Source organism: Takifugu rubripes, chromosome 1, assembly GCF_901000725.2.
Source record: "Takifugu rubripes chromosome 1, fTakRub1.2, whole genome shotgun sequence".
NCBI classification, from domain to species: Eukaryota; Metazoa; Chordata; class Actinopteri; order Tetraodontiformes; family Tetraodontidae; genus Takifugu; species Takifugu rubripes.
The window spans coordinates 18,698,068-18,724,572 of NC_042285.1; the positions used below are offsets into that span (position 1 = coordinate 18,698,068).

General features: G+C 44.1%; 1 protein-coding gene across 3 annotated transcripts in view; it reads right to left on the bottom strand.

Moving 5' to 3' along the window:
* Positions 1–572: 572 nt before the first annotated feature.
* The window catches only part of LOC101077613 (multidrug resistance-associated protein 4), a 28,681-nt gene continuing 2,748 nt past the window's right edge, over positions 573–26,505 (bottom strand). The window contains exons 9-31 of one of the 3 annotated variants that reach the window (XM_029848233.1): positions 26,342–26,449; positions 26,137–26,226; positions 25,771–25,962; positions 25,593–25,687; positions 25,429–25,515; positions 25,258–25,354; positions 24,892–25,107; positions 24,577–24,708; positions 24,416–24,453; positions 24,015–24,109; positions 23,412–23,558; positions 18,153–18,232; positions 11,999–12,149; positions 11,233–11,352; positions 11,040–11,150; positions 10,844–10,944; positions 10,472–10,663; positions 8,820–8,975; positions 5,754–5,843; positions 5,122–5,294; positions 4,074–4,179; positions 2,749–2,883; positions 573–1,434 (exon numbers count right to left, since the gene is read on the bottom strand). In XM_029848233.1, coding sequence (XP_029704093.1) covers positions 1,357–1,434; positions 2,749–2,883; positions 4,074–4,179; positions 5,122–5,294; positions 5,754–5,843; positions 8,820–8,975; positions 10,472–10,663; positions 10,844–10,944; positions 11,040–11,150; positions 11,233–11,352; positions 11,999–12,149; positions 18,153–18,232; positions 23,412–23,558; positions 24,015–24,109; positions 24,416–24,453; positions 24,577–24,708; positions 24,892–25,107; positions 25,258–25,354; positions 25,429–25,515; positions 25,593–25,687; positions 25,771–25,962; positions 26,137–26,226; positions 26,342–26,449 — 2,790 coding nt within the window. In that variant the 3' untranslated portion in view covers positions 573–1,356. Of the gene's footprint in view, positions 1,435–2,270; positions 2,884–4,073; positions 4,180–5,121; positions 5,295–5,385; positions 5,844–8,819; positions 8,976–10,471; positions 10,664–10,843; positions 10,945–11,039; positions 11,151–11,232; positions 11,353–11,998; positions 12,150–18,152; positions 18,233–23,411; positions 23,559–24,014; positions 24,110–24,415; positions 24,454–24,576; positions 24,709–24,891; positions 25,108–25,257; positions 25,355–25,428; positions 25,516–25,592; positions 25,688–25,770; positions 25,963–26,136; positions 26,227–26,341; positions 26,450–26,505 lie in introns of those variants that run through there. The other 2 variants (XM_029848227.1, XR_003890952.1) reach the window with 2 other exon arrangements.

Genomic DNA, 26,505 nt, shown 5'->3' on the forward strand with positions numbered 1-26,505 from the left:
CTATTCGCAAGCCAACAATCCAACTCCCCCGGGGCCATTTGAGAGTAAGTAACCATTTAATGTGACGCTGGCTGAGGATTCACTGGCTTTAATGAATTGTGTAAATCACTCAGCTTTTAAAGGGTCTGATGGGGTCTTTCAGAATGTAATTCCAAAAGGGACATCACTGCAGTTCACCGCCCAAATATGGGCCTGGTTAAATACTGCCCTTTAAAGGGAGCTAAGTGTTTACTGACGGCTATCTCAGAGCGTAGAACCATCAGCTCTGTTCTTGTCTGCAAATTAAACAGCTCTGTTCTAATTGAGCTGGTGGTGGGTGGGGGGGGGGGGATTACATTTTAATTGGAACCTAATTGTCACAAGAAAAGCTGTAACATTGCATTCCAACCAGGAGACTGAATCTAACATTTAATTGACTCAACAAATAATAACTGTGGTTTTCCTCAACTACTCATCAGCTTGTAGCACCTGATTCCCAGTCAGCACTGACCCGGAGCAACCTCCCCATTCAGACGCAAGTGCGAGCGCTGCAGCAACGAGGTATTGTTGTAAATGCAAAATAAAGACAGAAGTGTTGAAGCAAACTTTTAATTCACAGACTTTCAATGTCAAGTGCTGAAGTCAGGCTTGATCAAGTGTGTAGCAGAGCTAAAAAGTACAAACTCAAAGCAATCCCCTACAAAAAAATAAAAATAAAAACGAGGCTAAAACAAGTGTTATCCATTTTAAAAGGATCGTGCTTCACATTTATTAAAAGAATAAGAAGGGGAGGAAAAAAATCAGCATCATTTAAACAGTTTACTCTTCTTTCCTGACAAGAGCTGAGGTAGACGTGCAATTACTACTGACATGATAACAATGTTTTTAATAATAACAGCAAGATTAAGGCACAAGAATGTCTCCTTTCTTGTCTTTTTACAGGTTTTGTGAAAACAACTCCGAACTCCTATCACACAATCAATGCCTGACATGAAATATATATATATATAAATATATATATATATATATTACACATATATATTTTACCTATAAAAGCCAGTAATTTATTGCACCAGGATGAACAGAACTAATATCGGCACTCTTCTGAGCACCACCGCAGGATTGAAGCTCCCCAAGAGGCTGGAGCTGGCATATATAAACACTGCACGGTGTAATCGGCGTGGTGCAATCAATAAAGAGCCGTGCATTAATATGCTGTCAATAAACACACATCCTGCCTGAGATACGTGCCTCCTTACTGCTCATGGCTACTCCAGTCACGCTAAGCTCGGCCCGCAGGAAGTCTTCAGACGCTTTAAAGCCCGTATGTGCGGTAAAAGAGCCGGTCAGCGAGGCCCACGGCGACTCTCCGAGCTGTCAGAGAGATGTCTCAAAGATGACACGCTCGTCCTTGGCATGGCACACGTCTGTCATTGGCTTTTTGTTGGTGTAAACCTGGAAGCGCATCAGGGAAGCAGTGTCACAGAACACAAGCACACAGTCCAATCTAATCTAGGATCAGTTAGGCTGTGATTTATGACAGATCCAGTCAGAGCTGGCTGAAGGGATTTGTCTCCCGCTGAAGCATGCAAAAGTGGCTTATTTAGCCTTGTAAACAACTGTGAAATCTGGGGGGAGGGGGAGGGATCCATAATCACTAAAATTATTTACCTTATTTGAGTTCATATTTATTTACTTCCTTCAAATGTTTGGGTTTCCTTCAATTACCGAGAAAAGGAGACAACCTGGTGGAGGCAGGTCTGCCTCTGCGCGACACAAACCGTCGACTCGGTGATTCTTTTTCACCGTGGACAAAAGGAGCGGAGGGTGATATCAGATTATTGAATGTATTTAAACCTCGACTGACAACTATAGAAACTTGACACACAACATGTGGGCCATTTCAGTCTGTAATAAGTGGTGCTAGGCAGTTATGGATGCTGCTGTAATCTGATCTGAGGACAGCACCCCACAATAAAGAAAAGAAAACGTCAGGAACAATGTCGCCTCCAAACCGCCAGTGTGCGGAGCACGGCCATAGCAAATAATACCAGTGAGTGCTGAGTCTTTGAAATCAGTATTTTACTCATTTCTCTCCGCTGGCTGAGGAGATACAGTTCCGCTGATAAATTTGTGCAAGGGACAGAGAGAAAATGAAATGATGCCGACTTTTCTTATTTCACAAAGACCTGTTTGAAGTTGCAATGTGGTATCTGTAGTCCCAGACAGATGCACATAAAATGGAATTGAACAATGAATAGCCGGCTCTTATCTGCTCAGTGTCTGAGGGGGAAATACATCACAAATGAATTTTACAGGGAAGAAATATGGACATTCTCTATTACTGTAATCCCCATAGAAAGTTTATCCTAAATCGTGATGGAGTTTAAACCCAATATTTCCAAGTAGATACCGTGCAAAGAAAGCTGCTTTTCTAGTATCATCTCCAGAATGATCTCAAAATTACATTAGGAGGAAAAAGATGGTGTGGAGAGTTCCCTCGATAAAAATCTGAGGATGTAAATCTACAAAGGGGCAATTTCTTTTTCGAAATGAATGTTATGGTGATGCAACGCTCCAAGTAGGCACTTTAAATTAAAATGGTAATCAAGTGTATTTGCATTGTCAGGGCTATGCTCATCTTTTGCTTAACTATATCATTTTGGAGGTGAGCAATGAAGTCTGGAGTTTAAGGGAGAATCTGGGATTAGTGGGCCACTCCTGGGCTCTATTTAGTGACAGCACGGGGACACAGGTGGGTGTGGTCACCTGTTTGGCTGCGTGCAGCAGCGAGGCGGCCTCAGCTCTGCCTGTCTGCTGGACCATCTGGTGGAAGAAGCCGTCCCGGTTCTGGAGCAGCACGTATGGTCGGTCATACTCCTGGATCCTGCCGGCAGCCAGAACCTGCAATCACACACACACACACACACACACAGACAGACAATGCCGTGTGTCTAGGTGTGACACCTTCTGCATACAGAAAAGTGACATTTCAGCTGTTTGGCTGCTGAGAGAAACATGCAGACAGTGCAAGATGAATGGAGAAACGGTAGTTCTGTGTACACAGGAACCATCCATTTGACGTGAGTCATGCAACAATAAGCACAGGCGCCTGTTTTTGCCGGACGGGGCCACGGACAATGAGCGTGTCCTGTGAGCGGCGTGAAAGTCAAGTGCGCTGACTCTGACAGACTGAAGATCAGTGATTTAACCTTGGATTTAACAGGGAATTGCAGAGACTCCGGGGTGGTCCTCAGTCAAATCCCACAATCACAACTTCATGACAAACCAGAAAATAACCATCATTTCTCTGTCAATAAACATGTCATATAAACCACACAAAGAATAGTGCCAATACATGCAGTTTGGGAGAGAGTACAATTATATCGCAGGCAAATTCTAACAAGCGGGGTCCACTTATAGGCGTAATTAGCAGTGTGTTTTCATAAAAGCCCACTTTCAGGGAATGATTAGTGTCAAAAGGAGGCTTCTCAAACTGCTGTCGTAATCAATGCTTTATGTGTAGAACACTCTGAGCTTTACTTAAATTCTACCCATAGTGCAGCTGCGGATTCTGACAAAGCAAGTCAGGTGGGACCCGATTCCTCTGCCCTGAAGTGCAGATCAATCAGGGGGCACTTAGCACGTGTGCAGGTGTGAAACAGGGCCTGCTGTGGTATATTTGGCTTTTCGGTGACTGGGCAGCGACCGGGTCATGTCCCGTACTCCAAAGACACTTAACAATCGCTGCCGCCAATGGCACTAATTGGCACCTCCGCAGGCAGTAGCAGAGAAGGGCGACAGATCAAGTGGCACTAGCACAGACTCAATGAGAGAGCGCTGTGAGGGAGAAATCAGCCCGGCTGTCACAAAATTTCATTGTACTGATTGTGTAAACATGGTGTAAAAGAGTTTTTCAGGCTCGTTCGGAATATCAGGCATGCTCACATCACATTATAGCTCCAGCTCTGCTCAGAAGGATCACGAGGGTTTCGAGGGTTGAACTGAGGGTTTTACAGACAATATTCTATCCCTCTGTCATTAAATATTTAAAATCCATCCAGAGTGGAGGACTGCCGGGATCATCTACTCACCAGGATTCTATCACAGTCGATGATGGTGTTAAGTCTGTGAGCGATGGTCAGGACTGTGCACTCTCTAAACTTGTCCCGGATAGTTTGCTGGATAAGGCTGTCTGTCCTGAAAGAGCAGGAAACACAACACCTCAACACACACATTCTCTTCCCGTACGCCCTTGGGTAGGGGGTTTACTTAACACAGGACAATGGCTGATCAGCAGCCAGGTGGATTCAAGAGTGAAATGACAGCAGGGCTCCTTACCTCTGAAGCACTTGAGCATATTTAATATGATGCTCACCTTGTTGAATTGTGCTTTTGGTCTATATTTTACTGAATAAAAGAACAAAGGTAGGGATTCTGGTTTTCTGCAGTGCTTCCTTCAGTAGCTAACACACAGTTAGCATGCAGACTTGTTGGTGTTTTTGTTCTGCATGACTTTTTGCAATTGGCAAAGAACGGCTGATGTTTGTGGCAATTATATATAATGCTTTAATGTAGACATGTACAAATACAGATACTTGTGGGCTTCTGAATAGGTTGACAAGGAGCAGGAAAGGGAAGAAAAATGTCTGTTTGAGACACACAGTGAATCAGTCACAGCGTTACGGTTCACAATGCAACTTTCTATATTTAGAGGGATGCCTGTAGGAGCTACAGCGCACAGTGAGCTCAGGTTCAACTCGGGAATCTTAGCTTTAATTATTAATTCAATAGATAGTGGCTATGATTATAAAAATCAGGTTGTTACTTTTCATTATGGGCAGAATTTTAGCAATATACCGGTACTCTCTGTGACTTTTATTTGTCTGTTTTTGTGAAGGTGGGCTCTTCCTTTCACAGCAAGTTGTTTTCTCACTAAACTCAACTGATGTGCATTTCCCACTGTTTAATTCTTTCAAATTCTCTGTAAGGCAGGTTTGCGGTGTTACTACCTGACCTACCTGTATAGTATCTCAACTGTTGGGATCACAGTTGCAGGGATAATGGGAAAAGTTGGGAATTGAGTAGTGGGAATGAAACCGAGGAAAGAGGGTTTGCTGGTAGACGGAGGTGACCGCTGACCTTGGGTCCACATTTGCTGTGGCCTCGTCGATGATGAGGATGCGGTTCTTCCGGAGGATAGCCCTGGCCAGGCACACCAGTTGCCTCTGACCCACACTGAAGTTTGAGCCTGACTCAGCGAGCACTGTCTCCAACTTATTGGGCAGGTCCTCCACCACGGCCTTCAGCTGCACCTGCAGAGAGGGAGAGAAGAGCCCCTACCCTTCATTACTCCTGCATAAAGGCTTCCTGTGGGGACGTCTTTTAAGAGCTATCCAAACACACCCATTAACTGCCTGGCACAATGCAGAGCCAGGTCCGAAGATGACCTTGGCCAGTGCTCTCTTGTGACCAGCCTCAAGCTTTAATCCAGGCCACCAAACCCATTCAGAGGCAGGACCAGGAGCTGAAGCCCTTCACTGTGGGGGGAGCCTTCATCCTGGTCGGCCTGACTGCCCAAACACATCTCCCCCAGCACTTTCAATGGCTCCCAGTTACAAGCCGCACATTGAGCTGGGCCCCATGGCCCTAATGGGATTTCCCCCCATGACTTGTGGCGAGCAGGGAGGCTGAATGGCAGCATTGTACAGGGGGACAGAGGGATCCCCCCCTGGGCTAGTGAGGGGGAATCATTCAGAGCCACGCTGGAGTACCTCTTGGAGTGCATTCCACAGGTCCTCATCTGTGTGCTGCCTGAAAGGGTCCAGATTCTTCCTCACGGTGCCCGTGAAGAGAACCGGGTCCTGTGGATAGATGGATATAGAAAGAGAAGGCCGTGGCCAGTTAAGATAATGACAAGGGGAACACGTATGAAAGGGTTAAGACAAGCTTTACAGAGCACTGCTAGGCAATGTTTGACGGGAAGATGCTCACAAAGGGCTCGCTCCACTCAGGAGCTCTATTCACTGCTCTGGCCAACTATGCATCAATAAGTTGATCTTTTTTACTTAGAAGTCCAGAGCTGTGTGAGGTTGTGTGAATATATAATCACTGCGAAAAAAGGACCCGTCTATTAACTGTTGCCACACCGAGCATTTCAAATGCCAGCTGCATTGGAAATTATTATCTCAAAATGTCTGGTGAATGTAACAGCTTTACTCTTCCTCAGGAGGTTATCACATCACTTGGCTGCACTCGTGAAACGAAAGCCATCAGATCAGACAGCTAGGACGTCCGAGATATGTATTTATGGTGAGCCACACTCCGGTCTCAAGGTTCAGCCGCAGAGCCTTCTTTAAGACCGCCAATAAGCCCTTTATTATAGAGCAGAGGAACAAACCCGTTAAGTCCACACAAGCGGTCTTCCAACAGGCTAATCTGTGAGCCTGGAAAACAGCAGCGCGCTGACAGGTCAGGAATAAATGCCCTACAACTCCATCATGACACCGCAGCGCCTCTTACGAGAGTTGCTTGGATTCAGACAGGGATGTAACGATTAACGGCATAATGGCGACACTTGTGGTGATACGGCTCATTTCCCGGAGAAGCAGCAGCATCAGGCCGATCTATTGGCTATATGGGATATTTCGCATTTTATACAAGAATCTATTTGACATCTTGAATATTTTGAACACAAAGAAACAAAAAAGTAATTTCATTACATTAAAGTAATTTAATTACAGTAAGTTAAGGTGTTGTGCCCATTATTTCTGTCTTAAGTTATTTTGATTTGTCTTGATTTAACTTTGAACTTCTGGCCAGTCTTGAAAGCCCTCTAGAAGTCAGTGAATTTTAACTGGTTCATCTCAGTCAGTTTGGGGAAAAGATTATCAAGCATTAAAGGACAAAGTCTAAAATCTGGGCATATTTTGGATTTCTACAGGATGCTTAGGTGAGTCCAGTTGATGAGAGTCAACCAAATTTGAATGGTTTTTACCTACAGCATACATTGTGCATGATATTTTATTTGCCATTTTTCAGAAACAAAATGTGTTTAAAATAATTTCACAGTGGATGAGTACTTTTTAAACAATTTTGAGCACATTTCAACAATGCTGTGATAATTTTGGTCACAATAACAAATGAAATTTTCTCTTAGATTCAGTTCAGTTCTCAGGCAAGCTCAGTCATAAATGCATTGTCTCAGATAAGAATGAAGCTAATGTAAAAGACTAAATGGTTCTGGAAGTGTCCTGGATCATCTGAACTGAACATGACTGTCCACACAGCCTGTCTGTGACACTAGCAGAGAAGCAGCCAGCACATCCTCCCTCTACACATTTGTACAGCTTGTAGCATGAGATCAATTCAACAAACCTTCATGTAGGTCAGAAGACAAGAATAACTGCTCAATTTTCATGCAGCCAAATAAATAAATAAATAAATAATTAAATAAATCTTTCAGGCAGGGGTTCATCCCGGCTGCATTTGCCTTAGAAAACGTTCCACCCCTTTACTTCCAATGAGCTTTTCCCTTCTGTTGCCAAATATATCATCTTTTCATTACGCCAGCTGAAGTTCCAATTCAAACTAGTTTTGTGACACACTTTAATTGAGGATTCAATGTCAGGTCGGAAAAAATGCTTTCAAGCACAGCTTTTTTTTTTTCCATAGGAGAATTATGTGCTTCAGCGGTTCTAAGCCCACTGTTTGCATTAAAATCCATTTCTTTCAGAAGTCATTCCTGACAATTCAATAGAAACCTGAAATAGGTCTGCTTTAATGCCATATGCTAATAAACGCTTATCATAATAAAATCTGTGGGAGGCAAATAATGAAAGTCCTTACTGGAAATGTTAGTGTATATATCTACATAGATCTGCACGTAAAGGTACGGCAACAAGCAACTTTCATCACGATGGTCTGGTTGAATATCACTTTATCAATGTCAAGGCAGAGAAGGAAAATAAAATGTTCCGATGAATACATATGTAAATCCAAGGTGGAGTTCTAGTTGTGTAGGTTTGTTCCAACTACACAGAGGAACTCTATTGCTCTAAATGCCAACACGGCTTCATATCAGGAAACGCCAGAGAGCATGTGATGGAGATGGGCGTGCAGCTCACGTTCTGACTTTTAACCTGCCACTTTGTGCGCGTCTCCCCCTCCAGGACAGAAAGAGAGCGTAAAGAAAAATCACATCAAACACACATCACATCCATCTCAAACCAGATTGCACTGGGAAGGAGAAGTTTATCTGAGGTAGCAGCAATGCCAGAAACCCATCAAATTCTCAGAGAAGCATTAATGAAACTGTTTTTGGGCATCTTGGCTGCACCGTAGAAATGTTACCGACTTGGGCATAGTGAGGGTGTGCGGGGGGGACTGTGGATGTGAGGATGGGGGAGACTTCTCCTAAGCAGCTTTCCCATGTTTTGGGGGTAGAGGGCTAATCCTCTGTCAGGGATGGAGAACTGCTCTCTTCACAGTACAGGCCGTGGGAGTCTTCTCCCCTCCCTTCACTCTGCTGACACTCACCCGCAGGCTGGCATTTACTTAATGCCGTATCAGTTTCAACAAGCGGAAATAAAGTTAAACTGTCTCAAGGCATCAGTTTGTCTCACTTTCAAAAATCACATGATAGACAACTGCAATTCTGCTCACTTGTTTTTAAAAATCTGGGCGTTTAAAAAAGGAGGCGAACGCACCCCAGAGTCCATTGTTCACCTGAGTCTCAATCAGTGCCATTGGAAACAGAGAAGTAATCGAAAATTGATGTTAGTGTTTGCACGGCCGACCTCGTGTCTGCTGTATATACGTTACTCAGGTTTGAGCGGCACCTGTGGGATGATGGACATTCTCTGGCGCAGGGTGTGCAGACCGATCTCCGAAGTCAGGAAACCATCAATAAGGATTCTTCCCTCGGGCTCAGCCAGTCGGAACAGGGCAGAGATCAGGGAGCTTTTACCGGCTCCGGTCCGCCCGACGATGCCAACCTACACCCGGAGAAGAGAAAACATTTGATTTCATCATTCGTTTTCTCTTGGCTTGATTTTTCTACTTAATTTAGCTGCGAGAATAATTAAATGATCATGTCGAGTTGAGCTAGAGTTCACAGTTCACCGTTTTAATTATATTTATATTGTATTTGTATTATAATTGGTTTGCATCCAGACTATTATGTTCAGGTGACTGGCAATAGAAGTTCTGTATCAGCTGCCATCTTCATACAGCACTTAAGACGTCCGTATTGAATAGAGCTGGAGCACTTTGGAGTAGTTACCCCCACTTAATCACAACTGCTGTTTAAAACAAAACTGATGGAAGCTGTAATAATGTGAACACATTTATCTTAAATAGCTTCATTTAATACTAAATGTAACTCTTCTGTAATCATGAAAGCATTTACTTTGAGTGATTTTATGCAATACTTTTTGTTATGTTCACAAAGAATGGCTTCATGTAATTCCTTTAATAATTGATGCTTTAACTGTTTTAATTGTCTTTGTTTGATTTAATGTGGACCCCAGCAAGATTAGTCTTCATCAAAATGAAGACTGATGGGGAAGCAAAAGAAACAATAAACAATAAACAGCCGTCTGCGCCAATTCAGAACCAGATTTTAACTACCAACCTCCCACCAGAGGGGGATCCTGAAGCTTTGCCTCCTGAGGAACACTTGTGCCATCCACATTTTTAAACTGAGCACAAGTGAAAAATTGAAAAGTAGAATATTTTAGCACAATGTGGTATGCTGGTGATATAATACAGAAAGTGAAACCGTACAGAGCTTTTAGCATGAAGAAAAAGGTGACGTTTGATAGTTTCGATTGAGCTCATTTATAGTGAACACAAATCATTGTTTTGATTTGAAATATGCACTTTGTCAGCTGTGACTTGTGTTTCTGTGGGATTGAAAATATGGATTGGTTTAGGAGAGGGTCGATTTTCTTATGAAAGGGTGTCAGAGGAACAGTCAGGATACACAAATCCTTTCATTGCTGTGGCAGAAGCCCTTCCCATGATCAGAGAAAACCAGCCTCTCTACACTTATCAACCCATCCATTGTGAAATCAGCCGCCCTGGCCAACCATAGCCATGCAAAATAAGAGCCCCCCCTCCAGAGCATTAAACAGTTTCAATCATCCTCAACCATCTCCCTCTGCTGCCACCCTCTCCCTTCACACCCGCGGCCTCTCATCTGTCTTACAGTGAATAAATAGTTGTCGTCCTCTGGTAGCTCAAAATGCAAATTGGGAACAAATGGATCCACTTGAACAGTCTTAATTACATGATATGTATTCCATGAATCACAAATGGTATAGTCCCAAAGATACAGCAGCACAATGCAAGGCCCTTTTAATAATTGATTAGAAAATAATGCCACATAAAAAGAACCACAAACCCACCTTTCACATTAGCTTCATATCAACCTAAGTCATGCTCTGTGCTCACCAGGAGGGAACGCACAGGTGAGAATAAAGACAAGAACCTTTTCTCTGGGTTTGAAGACAACACTCAGGTTCTTCAGGACCAGAGGCTCGCTGGAGCCGTGGGAGAAGTTGACTCTGTCGAAGGTGATGCAGCCTCTCGTGGGCCAGTCGTACGGAGGCCGCACATCCGTCTCCCAGGGTGCTTCACTCTCCAGCTCTGCATACTCTACCACTCTCTCCACTGATGTCATCTAGAGAAGGATCACAACAGGTTTATCTGCTGTAGTTTGACTGTCTTAATCGGAACTCTGGGTGTGATATTTATCATTATTCTATAACAGACTGATATCACATTTCATGTCATATATAACAGTGTTTAACAGGACACTTCCTGTCACATAAAGACATTTGGCCTGTGTGTATAGTCTCACCATGTTCTCAATCTCTGCACTCTGCCTGACGCCCCACTGAAACATGCCAGTAAGAGTCATGGCGTAAGACAGCGCCAGACCAACAGAACCTGGTTCCAGCTCTGCAATATCAAAAAGACGTGACATCATGTCATTAGTCATGTCTGACATGCCAGATGTGTTACATTTGATGATAAAAAAAATGACCATTCCGTACCGTCCCTGAAGTAGAGGCAGGCAAAAGCTGTGGTGGTGACAAAAACGGAGCAAATGCCATCAACACGCACAGCGAGCCAGCGGGAAGTGGTCAAGAATAGGAACCAGGCCTCTGTCAGTGAACACAGATAATGAAGGACATGTTAACCTCAAACCTCTGTGTGCTTGTATCAGAGGTACCTCTCTAATCTTACCAGAGTGAATATCCTGAAACTCATCAAACATTTGCTGAAAAGCCTGCTGAACCTTGAATGCACGGATGGTGCTCAGGCCATGGAGGGTGGACGAAAGATGGGAGAAGACAGGACTCCGAGCTGAAAGCAATCACACGGGCAATATTTTTAATGGTCACCTACATTTATGGCACAGAATTTTCAGTCACTCATGAATTGCTCAGGAGCTCATGTACAGGTCAGGTGGCTATTTTTGAGTTAAGTTTTTTGGCACGATGAATTCCTTTTGTCCACGCCATCTGGGCAACAGCGTTGTCATGGCAGTGTTCCACATCATACAAATGTGTAATATGACACTAAACTATTTCACATTAGGGAAAGGCTGAATGAAGTCTTCTTTCAGCTCCTTTTGTTTTGTTAAGATTGCGAAACATGGACCGATCCAAAGCCGCTCGGAACCTTTTAACGGCACCTTTGTTCGTTAAGATGATGGGACCTGTTGGTCAATGTGCACTGGAGCTTCCAGCCCAGAATAAAAAGATGATCCCAGGCCTGAAATGGCCAAGTCATGCACACTTGGCATTTTTCTCCTTTGTGTGTGATGTCATGAACTCTCATCTCTAGAGGAAACTGCGTGTGGCCCAACTATAGGCCACAACCGCCTTTAGCCTTTATGCTAATGGCCATGGCTTTCTTCAATGGTCTATTAGCATTCCTGTGGTCTGCTTTTGTCTCTTATCACAAATGGACAAGCCCAGCCCACCACACAAAAAGAAAAAAAGATTACTTGTAGACTCTAGCCGCTTGATGTCCCTTGAGGTCTGCAGGAAGTAGCATCGCAGATACAGGAAGATGGCAAGAAGGGGAGCAACTGGGATAAGGATCCAGGGGATGATGACAGCAGCTACGGCAATAACTCCGATGACTTGGAGGAACACCTGAGAGAGACGGAGCGATGTTAGCCCAGTGCAACACAGTCAGGATCTCCACTGCTGCTGTGTGCAGTGGGACACACACTTCTTAAAGCTAAACAAGAAGCCCTTTCAGCTGTGTTTGTGTGAGACCACTGGGGACATACAGCGAGGGAACAGCAGGTTGTGGGACTGAGGTCGTGTGACTCGCAGTGTGAATGGAAAATGATCACTACGTTAATTCTCACTTAGAAGCAGGTGAGAATTTGCCGCTTGGCCACTGCAGCTCATATCCCTGACTCCCGCGGGCTTTCCCTTCAACACCTCTGACCTCTAAGTCTCTCTGGCAGAGCAGCCAGCCAACAAGCATGGCCGCAGTGACTGGCAGAGGACTCTGGGAACCACACTGTGGGTGTGTGATACATCAGCCACTCCAGCCTCAACAACACAGTGACTCATCACCCATGTTATTGGCTCTGTGACAAATCAGCCCGAGATACAGGAGCTACACAAGCAGGACCGAGCTAATGACACCAATGCGCCGCCTGGAGATGTTATTCTACATGCTAAAATGTGAACACTTTTGTGCATTTTTCAAAGATAAATAAAGTTGAAAATATTTAAGCTTTAGGGAAATACACAAGGTATTTTGCAAAACATTTTTATGGCACTGTATTTATATTGGACTCTCACACTTCCTGCTGGTCACTTCATATACACTTTGTATACATATATACACTCACGCCCACAATATGGTGGTGTACCTTTCAAAACAGCTTTAACCCTTATAGCACAGCGTTTTTGTTCATCATCTTACTACGCTGATGACCTTTAATACAACCAATCAGCCAGGGTTGCATAGTCAGCAGGGAGGCCTCCAAATGATCATCAGTAATCATGAAGCTGTAATTTAAATTAATAATCTTCATGTGAGAAGATCCTGATTCACAAAAACAAGAGGACCCGAATAATACAGTCAATAAAGTAGCACATTTTTTCATGTTTGGGTACCGGTCCTCTGTGAGTAGGTTCCAGAACTCTCAAGTTGCTAATTAATTAGCTCATGCGGTTTTGTATTAGGTTGAGGATTTTATATGCAGTTTACCTTCCATATGTGGTGACCCATGACCCACAAGTGTGACACTGTCTTAGTGAAAATGGTGTTTTTTGTTTTTTAGATTACTTGTTATGACTTGTTCTTTGTAATGTGATCTACCCATACTGTGTTCATGATTGGCCCACTGATCAACTTAATGAACGTCCCTGATTCCAACTGCTACTGCATCATCCATCCATCCATCCATCCATCCATCCATCCATCCATCCATCCATCCATCCATCCATCCATCCATTTTCCTTGTGGGGGTCACAGGGGAGTGCTGGACCCTACAGATAATTGGAATAGCAACATTCAGAGTTTGTTAACTCATCTCTTAAAAGTATTTTAGAGTGCAAATTTTAATAAAAGCAATTATTTTCATATATTTTTGACAGTAAATTATTGTTTGAGCAGCATTTCCTGATATCTCAAATGTATACTTTGCGAGTAGTTCATATTCAATGGACAAATCTGGAACCCCACACCCTGAAATTAGACACGTCCCAAAGAGATGACTCCAAAAATGGGGAGATTAGGATCATACTCTTACCTTCAGTGGCCTCAGACTAGCCAAGAGAGATGAAAATTCAATTTAGCACCTTAATTACGGATGTTATCTGCCACTTAAACACACATTTAAGCATGATCACTTTCAGTCTACTTCTATGATGAAAAGCTACTCAATTCCATTTGCAGTTCTGATAAGAGGGTTTTACTAGTCAAACCATAACTGTGGTGGAGCCCACACAATCAAACAGCGAGGGGAAGCTGCTGAGCACAACTGATCCCAAGAATTTCACACTACATAAGTTTCAATCTGAGCCTTGATGGAAGGCTACCAGACTGCAACGTGAGATGGTGCTACATGAGCCATTACTGCATGTTATGGGGGATCAAATATTGACTGAACAAATGTCTTAGCAAAAATGCTTTTTGTTTGCCTGCCTGGTGCTGATTTGGGAGCCAAACTGCTCATTCATGTTTGCTGACAGGGGTCATTTAAAGACTAATTGGACCCGTTTCATCCCAAGTAGGTCCAAGGCAAGCTTATCTGACAGTGGGGTCATCTGCATTGACAGCAGAGGAACAGGAATCCTTAGATAGGAGTCTTGCCTCCTCCTGCTCCCTAGGGCCCGATGTCGCCAAGGCTGCGTTTGATGTCATCCATTTGCGTGGTCTGGCGCTTATCTTGTCAGCATCGGGAACACCACGGGCCCCCACCCACACTGCACACGAGATGTCTCAGATAAGTGACCGTACGAGCATGCACCACATCCATATCTTCTATGAAACCACACAGGAAGAGAAAACTCCCAAAGCCATATCCCACTGCACATAAAAGTGGATAAAAGGATGAAAGGCTTTGTACACAAACTGTTTAAATAAAGAATTAGCGCTAATTGCTCTTTAGCAAGAAAAGAAAGCTACTGCACGCATGTGATTCAGCCATTCAGGCAAACTGGGAGCAGTACAGTGTCCAAAGACCATTGAGATCATTGCTGGCCCTAATTACTTTATTTTGTCGACGATTAAATCAGCACTTTGATGTTCAAATAAATGCAGAAAATTGAAGTTAATTGCTATATTTGTGTTCAGCAATGATAGCGACCGTTGTTCCACAGCAGAAAAATAAACACTTGCCTTTAATTAACTATCTTTCCGGCCACAGGGAATCAGTGGTGCCTTTTACAGCCAATTTTTCATCCTCCCTTTATTTACTGACAGTGCACAATATCTGCCACTGGGAAAAAAACGCAAACAAAACAGGAAGCGCGAGGAAAGCAGGGAGAAGAAAAGCCATCCTCTGTCATCGCTGGAATTTTTGTCTTCACTCCACACTCCTCCGTGACAGAGCGGCGCAATAAGTCGCAAAGGTCAGTGGTACCGGAACAAAACAGGGCTGTTCCACTCAGGCTCTGGAACAATGTGAGTGACCCAATCTATTCTGCCCTGTCTTTGGGCTTTATTTTACCATTAAATGCCCAGATGCTGTGGCTTTTCTTTGGGAGAAATGACTGTGGACACCTCCTTCACATTTTCCCTTTCTGGCCCATTTTCACTTCATAAAGCTGCAGTCAATGTGTTTTGTGTGTGGTGAGGAGGGTCTGACACATACTGTGGTGGTCTCAGTCGCTGTCTACATTGGTGGTTCAAGTAGTCCTAGGATTAGGCCTTTGTGTGCCGTGAAAAGGTAAAAGAAGTCACTTATTTGGGCTCAGTCAAGCTGCTGATTTCCAACCCCGTTTTGGAAATAAGAGAAAGGCTTTGAAATGCGGCCTCTCTCACACACACATCCACACACACACACCTTCTCTTTCTCCTATAAATCACTTCAGTCCTTCCTTTCCACCCCTTCATCCTCTTGTAAACAATACTAAAGCATCTCCAAAACTACACAAAAAGCTAATCACAAACACAAAAGTCATTCCAAGAAAGCACAGACTTGAATATCTTCATTATACTGACACAAGGTGAGACCAGAGAATATAACGGGCTGTATGTTATGTAAGTTCCCAGGCACGTACGTCTGAGTCGGAGCTGCCGAGGTGTTGAACCGCAGCGTCCTGGGAGACCAGGCATACGCGCACTGGAAGCTTTTGCTGGCCAGTGCTCGCATCAAATGACCATCCGTGGTATTGCAGAGCGGTCAGTTGAGCAACCCTATAAACAAATGTGCCCATAACACAATGCGGTTGCCTGAGTAGAAGTTAACGGCACTGCCATAAACAATGTTCCAGAGGGATTTGCAGGGCAGCCTATATATTTTCACACAGGACTGGCTCCTCTGTTTCTCAGGATAACTTGTGCAGCGCCTGGAGCCAAAGCATTCTTCAATCCTTCAGTCACCGGCATGGTAAAGGAGCAGAGAAAGCCGGTGAAATCCCATCCTACAGCTTTCAGCATTACGTCAGCAGTTCTCATATCCCACAAAGCCGCTGAAAAGACCTGAAACACAATGTGCCACAATGTACGGACCCTCACGACCGTCCACCTGCCCGTGTTTCTGCACAATAGCCGTCCTCGCTCTCACTTTGTGTGCTTCTTTTTTTAAATGCATACAGAATATATTTACGTCCCGTTTCCCTCACCGTCTACACAGGCTGTAGGTGCAATCCCTCTGTAACTTTCACTGATGTCCTGGCGCTGACAGAGAGAGGTAGGGGTGGATGATTAGGAAGAGCCCTGAATGTGGACCCCACAGTTCGGGGTACGACTTGGTCAAGAGCCTTCAGACAAAATCCTATGCTGAAAGGCCTCGCACTCACCAGTCATTGTTTTGGCCTCCCCCACCTCTTTCTGAAAACAGAGGCAACCCAGGATTTAAAGGTCAAGTCGACACAAAAGCTGACAGTCCCTAAACCCTGAGGTGTTTTTAATTGCCATTTCTGACATTGTCCCATGACCATAAAAGAGGTGAGAAAAGGAGCCTATTTCCCCATACACAAAATTACTCCTAAACAAGACCTGGAGTCTGGGGTGTAACCAGGTTCCACTAGCTCCAGGGAATCTCCTTGTTAGGCAAGTATGGGGGCAGTGTGTGAGGCGCTGTGAAGTGCTTACTCCACTATAATGGGGAGGCTCTGGTGCAAATCCCCACACAGAAGCGCCCTCTCCCCATAGAGAGAGATAAACCAGTTAGGGTATTGTTTATGAAGTTTCACTTTATTCCCCCCTGACAACCGTTTAAACAATGACTATGGGGAAATGTCCCTCTGCCAATGAGCAACAATAGTCGGGATCAGCAGCTTTTCTGCATGGCTAATACTTTGATAAAAAGAGTGAAAATCTTCCTTCCTGAAAGCATTAAAGTGCTCTTCATGAAAGACACCTGCAGAATAAAACACAAACTAAAGGCTTTTGTCCAAAGGATGCCATCATTGTCAGTTATCAGAATAAATAGGCACTTTACAATGCAATACATCAGAAACATGACACATTTGGACCCCTGCCACTAATTTTAGATGCTGCCACGCAGAACATCGTACTTAGTCCTGCATTTCACTATAAAAGCAGGTAAAGCAAATAAACCGTTTTCTCTCCTGTGAGTTTTACCGTTTCACAGACGGAGCTTCCACAAAGTTATTTTAGTCCATTCAGCTCATTATCAAAATGAGGGAAACTATAGAAGACAAAAAGCTTTTGTACATATGATCTTTTGTGCGTTTAGCATTTAAGATGGCTTTTGTCTACTGTGAGATGGGTATCTGCCACAAACATCACTCAGGCATTGTGGACAGGGGATTCATTTTCAGTGCGCCTTTGTTCTATTCTCTGGCCCAAACCAAAGAACCACGCCTGCTCCTCTACCTCGAATTGTGTGGCGAACATTCCCTTCTTTGTGGCGCTAGGTGCATGAGCCTCTTCTCCGTAGGCTTTCGTGAGAGATGGCTGTCTCGGCAGTAGGGTGGCATTTGGTAACTCGACCTGCTTTTGCACCAGGGTGGCCGTTGGCTACCAGTTATATAGGATGGGAAATCATTAGGGGAATTGCATTATGTTGGGCAAGTCCCTCTCCTGGAACTCCCCCCCGCCATAACCCACTTCCATTTCCACAAACACATCGTACGCCTGCTGCTCACCGCATCTTGCCTTTGCTATTCAAAACATCATCCTTGTTCACCCGCCCCTCTGCTCTTCTCCTCCATATTGTCATCCCCTGGCCTTTATTTCCTGTTTGGTAGCGTTCTCTCTCCCAATCACTTGCTTAGTCTCCACATGCGGCTTCTGTTGTGTCACACTGAGGGAGCCACACCCTCAGCCTGTGCACACTTTTATTAAATCTGTGCAGGCGCTGGGCTGCGCTGGCAGGTAATCCTACAGTAATTGTTTCCAGATTAGGGGACCCAGACCACAAAGCAGGTTTAGCCAGGCATGAAATGGCCTTCCCATGCTGCAGCTCTAGCGACCAAACCTGTCGAGGTGAGACTCACCTGGATAAAGTCCACAAACGACCATGGGAGCAGAGAGTCCAGGTAACCAATGTCCTTTGAAAACCTGTTGAGGATCCTTCCTTGAAAATAGCACAAGAGAAAAGATTAAATCTCAGATAGAATCCCCTCAGTGGCACAATTTTGCATTAATTTTTGCATTATTGCATAATGACACCCCATATATTTATAATCAGATATACATTAAGATGTACGGGTTTTACAGTAAATTCATTTTGTTTTTCTGAATTTATAAGTACATTCGTACTCTTCAATACACACTGCTTCAGTCAATCCAGGTCTGATAATTAAGTACCAAAAGCTCAAGTCCTCAGATTTTTCATAGTTTGCAGTTTTGATGTCAAGGTCTATAGAAAATTTAGAAAAAAAACGTGAATCCCCGAATATATGAATATTAAATAAACACTCTGAGGAAATTTATTATGTTATGTTTATGTTATTTATATCAAAAATCATGGCGTGACCCAAGGTCGCATCTCCCAGTCATATTCTTAATACAAACTGAACAAATAAAAAAGTGAGAGATTAAAGGGACAGACTTTTTCTGTAGCATGAGAGAACGCTTCTGCATTCACACAAAAGACAATATTCTCATTCATCAGGCCATTCAAGAATTGTCAACTATGGCACTTCTACTCTAAAAGAAAAGGTGCCATAACTGTAACATGATCAGATAATAATACAAAAAAAAACTACACTTAATGAATCATTACTTGATAAAGCCTCTCCAACTCTTTCTGTGGCACACCAGGAAAAGCTCTTTATGTGGAAATAAAAGGACAACAGCATCTGCATTCCTTTCAGCCTCGACACTCAGTGTCTGTGACATTAACTGAGTCGCCTCAGATCTGCTCAGGTGTCTCTTATTTTGGCTGCTGCTCTGCAGGTTGCTGCAGCAGTTTTTTATTGTCACCCTTTTTGCGATTCTTCTCCCCTGTCCCGATCCCATGGCACATAAGATTACACTCCAGCTGCTTTTGCACACTGTTTACTGCAGGGTCAGTGATAGCAAATCCCCACAATAAATACTACCTAAAGGCAGGCAACTGAGAAAACCTCTCTATCTCTGTCCCTGTAGGAAACTTTCAGACTCAATAGTGACATTATAGTGTCAGTATTGGCACTAGAACTGGGCTCAACTCAGGAGAAATAAGCCCAAGAAGCTTTTGTGTGCTGTATACACAGTGTGTCAAAGCACCCGCAAAATAATATCCCAATGTTTCCTCAGAAATTCATTGACACATCACTAAACAACAAGAATATTTCCTGGTATGACACGTGATAAAGTAAACCTAACCACACCGGTACATAAATGAGCTTACGGACGCACTGAATATATCGGGAATCAAGATGGAATTTGGCACAGGGCCGAGAGAGGAAACAGCCGACTGACATGCTGGCAGCATGTGGCGGAATGGCACGCTGGAGGCATGGTGGAGCCGTGGCACCACTGACCTTAAAGTTGCCTCCCAGCCTCCCCGTCAGCCCAGTGGAGGTGGGCCCTGTAATCACCTCTCTCCACGGCCGTAAGCAGCTTACAGCTTTATCCAAAATGCCGCTCCCGCCTAAAAACATGCATGCAGACGAGGCCGGGCTCCCCATAACAGCCATTGCATAAACCCCGCCAGAGCATTATTCCCCACAACAACCCAGCAATGCTCCAAATCAGCACTGATTCAAAGTCAAGTGGCATAAGCATGTTGTACACTTGGAGGCAGACTAATCTTATTCACAGTGTGAGTGCTCCTTTAGCATACAGACATCCCGAGGGGAGGGTTCAAGCACGGGGGTAAAGCTCCTACTCTATACTGCTGCTTTAGTCTGGGGATGGGAGGGGGGTACTTGTCAAATGGTGTTTGCAGAAGATCCAATAATATTTTATGTAATTTCACTGTCTAAGCCATAGATGACCTAAATTCATGCATATCTTATGAACAATGCCAATAAGGAGAGGATAGATTTCTCTGGGTTACATCATACTGTGCTCGGAGGGTGATAGAGCAGAGAACATCAGTCAGCTATCAGCTGTTAGACAAGCGGCTCAGTTAACAGAGTTTCAGAGGGGATAAAGTAGAGACCCTGCTCCATCCTGCACACACTATACAGGGGATACATTACAGCGATGCAGTTACACAAAGACGTTCACTTCATGGAAATGTCTATGAGGTAAGATCGGCGAGGGACAATGCCTTCAATCACAACGGGCGGCTGTCAACAATATCACCTATTGTGTGGCGGAGGGTATGGGTGTCTCAGGATATCAGCAGCATTAGTATCAGTCAATTTCTCATGGTTTTAGACTCCAGGGGTGATTTGTACCACTTTTCCAGGTTCTGAAATTATCAAGCGCCGCCGACCAAGGTGGCCCCATGGGCGGAGATATGAGGTGAGCAGGGCCCCAAATCACTCCTAAAGAAGTGGAACAGTGGGGTCTGGCTTGAGCAAGATGTGTGGCAAATCGCTGTTCCCTGTAAACATCAAGATAACGGGACGACTGAGAGTCGCACCACGTGTGGGCCCAGTGCAGTCGCAGGGCCTTTCAGTGAAGCAAGCGCGATACTGAAGGAACACCGGGGTGAGGAGGGGGAGCTGCTGAGGCTGGAGGTGGTACAGCTCACCTGCACTTCCATGAAGGGCCCACGGGCCTGGGACAGCCTCCCACCGCCGGCGCCTTGCTGCCAATACTAATACATTCTAAATCCATTCTCTTCGCTCGCACCGCCAGGCTCCTGCAATCTCCTCTCCTTCCCTTTCATGCAATTAAATAGTGGAAGTGCCGAGTGAGGGGGGGCCCTATCAGCCATCCTGCACACACACACATAAGGCTGCATCTCCACATTCAATTTACACACCTCGATATCATCGTCCTGTCTTCACTAGTTTCTCCACTTCACTCTAAACACGCTTGCATCCTAGGCCTGAAATACAGACATTCAAAACATTGACCCCATAGATGCAATTAGACCCTCACATCACCGGTGACAGAAGATCTAATGTTTCCTGCATCGACAGAAACTGAGTGACGCCTTACAGTCGCACGGCCTCCGACGGTACGTTGATGTGTGTGTGGGGGGAAGGGGGGGGGGGGGACTGTAGATGTGCGGGTGTGTGTCCTCCTCGACTGTGCTGATGAGCAGAAGCCCTGGCCTGCAGTCTCTGAGGGGATTAAACCACTCAATGACACTAAATTACAGGGATCACCATCAGCTCAACGCATCCGGCGCTGTCTGTGCCGCTTTAACGGGATCGCGTCTGGATGAATGGCTGCAATAACACTGTCCACACTGCTAAAATTAAAGGCGATTAATAAAAGAATGTTTTACAAATCAAACAGCAATTTTAGAGGCAAAATCGGCCCAATTGCATTTAAGTTCTACCAAGATCTAAATATCATAAAACATATCAAATTATTTTATTAGAATCAAATCTGTATAACCTAAAAAAAAACAACTATTTTAGTAGACAAATAGATGACAAAGGAACAAGATTCAACACATTTAGAGGCTGTTCACAAACAGCCACAGTGCCTTTCCATCAATAACCCGTCACCTCTGCTGTACTCGATTGTTAAAAACCACATTCACAGAATAACAAATAAGACCTTTGTGCAGCGATGCTTGAAATGGTAACCTTTAAGTCCATGGACAGCTACCAAACAGTGGGCCTGTTCAGCAGCGGTGCACCTATCACTTACACATGTAAACAGATGTCAAATCCTTAACAACACACACTTACAAATTACTCCCACTTATGGCAGTGCAGTGTGTGTGTACGCAGCTGTGAAAGAAGTGATGGCAAAAATAAGGTAGAGAGGAGCTGTTTTCTGTTGCAAAAAAAAAAAAAAAAATCACTGATTAATTTCACAGCAAAATGCAGTCAGACACACGGCCACATTTGCCAGCCCGACGGCCACGTTGCAATGGCTGGACTGGTCATACCACGATAACTGATAGCAATCAGATAGCCGAGTGTGTTAAGTCGCTTCTTTGCCGCACGATTAAACAGATCATTACATTATTCAAAGTGTTTGTCCTGCTCCTGTGCACAGATCACCGGGCAAGGCGCACCCAGATAATCTGCCAGGTAGTCCGAAGCGTGACATAAAGACGGCAGGAAAAACAAAAAGCAAAGATTAAAATCCGTGGTGTTTGTCTGAGAGCAGCTTTGCAAAGGAGAGCTTTGTCGCAACACCCACATTTAATGTCAGAGGAAACAACGCGCTCCCGAACACCCTCGAATCATACTTAGATTTGTTTTACCGGCTTGTTAAAACTCATTATACTGATACAAGTTCCCTTCTTGTTGAGAATTCCCAGCCGAGCTGATTGTGTCTTACATGCATGTCACTATGAAGAGATTAGACGGAGTAATTATCTTCCGACAGGTGAACAATGCTCCAGAAAAATTAAAAGTTATCAAAGTGGGCCACATGACAGTTGCCTTTGGAGATGAATGACAGATTGCAACAACATTATCACCCATAATTAAAGTTCATTACTACAAAAAAATCTTCAGGATGAAATCAAAAGATCTTAACAACTTTTTTAAAATTGAACTCTTTAACACAAATATTTTATAACAGCCGTCCTCTTGAGAAAAGGTTAAAATCAGGTCTATCTGCCCTCTCTTGTGACCCGTCTGCATCACTGTAGGAACCCAATTAAATAATCGAATCATACTCATGCAAGGCAATCATCGCTGCATCGACAGTTCTGGGATCCAAACAACATTGTCTAAGATTTAGTGTAAACTGCATTTATGCACCGCGACTGGTTGGCTTTTGTACAGACACACAATAAAAATGAACAAACTCCTTTAAATGATTTCACTATTTAGAATGTGTGAATAGTGTCTCAACCCATATCACATTTTGACTGATTTGTTAACACCGGCTTTACACCCAACAATCCACTTTTCAGAGACAATTAAATTTACTTCTAAAAAATAAAATAAAATCCTGCAACTAAAAAGTGAATTTGAAAATTTGAAATAGTCCAATAATATGTAAATATATAAACCCGTTTTTCAGCACATAGACCCATTTTGAAAATGTGCAGACATGAGAGGGGAGCATGTGGCCGGCTGCAAGGCTTCAAAACTGGAAAAGCTAAGTAGCAGTCTGCGCTCTAGTGGCGGGATATTAGAACAACAACCTCTTCAAGCCTACCAACAGAGCGTCCTCTTCATCATCATTAACCACCTGCTCAAATGCAAGCCTGTCGAGAAGCAGACCCAACTTACCGATAGGGTTGACGTCAAAAAACTGAACTGGGGTCTGCAGGATGGCGTTGAACATGCTGTCGTGTAGATTTTGAGCCGAGTTCACAAGGACGTTGAAGAAGAGCAAACAACGAAGGAATCCAAATACAACAGAAGTAGCTGTTAAACCTGACAAAAGAACAGAAAAAAACTCCATCAGCACACTATAATGCCATCCTTGTGCCTTCAATCCAAGGTCACCCATGCATTAAAGGGACTCTTATTAAGCATAGTGAATGATGCACAAAAGGAGATAACTTCCACTTAAGATTTTCCTTCAGTGATGTTTTCTCTCTCTCTCTCTCTCTCTCTCTCTCTCTCTTTCTCTCGCTCTTTGGTCACAAATGCTGATATATGGCAGTGAATACACAGCCTGAAACGATGAAGAGGCTTGGACTCACAGGGACAAAATCAGAACAATTCAACAGCAGAGAAGTAGAAAGGGGCTGCTATCTCCCTGTACACCTGAGACCCATGTACACATACACTGAGCCTTGAAGGCCTTGGGCCACAGCCAAAGAACTGGCTGACACATTCAGAGGCTCGATAGTACACAAAAAGAAACATGCCCTCGGCAAGGTTCACCTGCGTAAACACCTAGGTACAGGTCAAGGTCCAGCTGCTGAGGGAAGCTGCTATTGAAGTGCTCTGTCACATTGACGCGCTTCTGTTCAGAGGCCCTGCAAATCACCCACAAAAAAGCCACAAATACACAAGGAGAAATAAACACAACAATAAAAGAAAGCTCCTGCAGGAAGACACCGTACAAACCACACTGGTCTCATGTGCAAGGTCACTGTGCATAATAGCAAAGAAAAAGTTTGGTGCAACCAGATTTCTATTCATGCAGCAACCATTTGCAGTCTAAGTAAATAGTTCTGTTAAGACCTGCTTATTTTTTTGTTTTATTTTTTTTGCAAAGATTTGTCTTCTCTTTTTGCGAGAAGACAAATGAAACAATATTAGAAGCAAATTGGTTTCCTCACCAATAAGCAAGCCACCAGTCCTGCAGCACAAATGCAATCTAAAAAAGAAAAAAAAGGAATTAGACAAGTAAACGCATCAGAACAACATCTGCACATAAGCCATCTGGTATTTTAAACCAAAAAGGAAAACACACCTTTCACATAAAAGTAACAACACTCACATGTGCTAGTGCATTGATACAAATCAGGATCAAGAGAACCAGGAAGTTAGCGCCTGCTCTGAAATACTTGACATACAGATGCAGGCTGATGTTTCCCTCTGAGCGGCTTTCTTCTTCTGGTGGATGCACTACCTAAAGATAGACACTCCAGTAAATGACAGCCATCCGGAGTTAATGAGCAGCAGAGAAAACCTTAGTCACTTCCGCCCTCTAGTGACCAAGTTACCACATAACAATATTGTGACATATATTCCGTGTTATTTCTATTGAAGCAGACTTGAAATTTGATCATTTTAGGATTTCAAATATACCAACCACTGCCTGAGATTCTCCAACATCAAATAAAGAGTGCTGGGAGGATGAAAGGGACGACAGAGATGACACCGAGTTGTCATGGTGACCACGGCACACAGAGACGGTGCTGGGGTCCTGCTTCTCCTCCTCTTGTCCCTCCTCCTCCTTGAGCAATGAGGTAAAATCGAGTCCAGAGCCCTGCAATTCACTGTAGGTCCCCCGTGCCACCATGTGACCCTAATAACCAGAGAGAGTGAGGCTAGCATCTGTAAGATTGACATTCAATGGACAACAATTTGCACAAATAGGTGTTTTCATTCATTTGGACAAAGAAAGGCCTTAGCAACACCAATAAACACACATATACACAGAAACATACAGGAATACCTCCTTTAAGACAACAATTTCATCTGCAGCCTTCAGATACTGGAGCTGGTGAGTCACCAGGATACGAGGCTTCTTCTTCAACACTCCACAAATACACCTGGAGAAAAAGCAATCGCTCACACCCTTGAAAACGAAAACACAATTTTCTCCATGGGAAAAAAAGCGCCTCACTGTTCAAAGAGATGTCGTCCCACCTCGGCGTCCACGGCGCTGAGAGGATCGTCCAGCAGGTAGATGTCTGCATCCTGATAGACGGCTCTGAAGGCACCAATGCAGTGTTTATCTCCCTCGCATGACAACAAAGGAAGCTAATGCTGCACAGTTAGCCAGCACACCTTGCTAAGCTGACTCTTGCCTTCTGCCCTCCGCTGAGATTAGCTCCTCTGTCACCAACCATTGTCAAATCGCCACCTGGCAACAGTTCCATGTCCTGATCGGGGTTTAAATACAGCCTGTACCAGTCAGTCACACCTCAACATGCAGTAAAGTACCAGCAAAAGGCACGAGCCCTACTCTCTTGAGGGCGCAGGCCTTCAGAACTCGGCTGTAAATCAGAGGGTTGAGTGGTTTGCCGAAAAGGATGTTGCTTCGAATCGTTCCAGGGAAAATCCAAGGCTGCTGGGAAGTGTAAGTCAGCTCACCTTTGACCTTCACAGCACCAGCCGCCTGACTCAGCTCACCCAGTATAGCACTGAGCAGAGACGACTTGATGGGAAAACACAGAAAAACATGGAAAGAATCTTTGCATTAAGGTATCATAGGTGATGTTCCTTATCACAATTGAAGGGGCGGTTCTGCCTAAAATAATAAAACAGGAATTGTGCTCGAGCTATTTTAGATATCTGCAGTAACAATTTAGGAATGTACATGAGAACAGACCTTTCCAGCACCAACGGGTCCAATTACGGCCACAAGCTGCTCTGATTTCACTGATAGTGACACATTCTGTAAAGTTGGAGCTTCAAGCATCTGTAGAAAACAAACGTCTTTGGCTTCTTGACTCACCACTTTTCCGGCGAGCTTCGGCATTAAGGAATATCATACGGTATCCAATCTAGGAAAAAGAAAACTCAGCCTGTCTCACCATGTCCCAGTAGCACGATAAATCCTGAATGGTCACCATACAGTCTTTCTTCTCTGCCACAGGAAGCCCTTGATGCTGAGGATCAACCTCATCCAGCAGGAGAAAATTCTGACAATTGACATTGAACATTTCAATTACCATCAATAACAAACCACCTGGACATG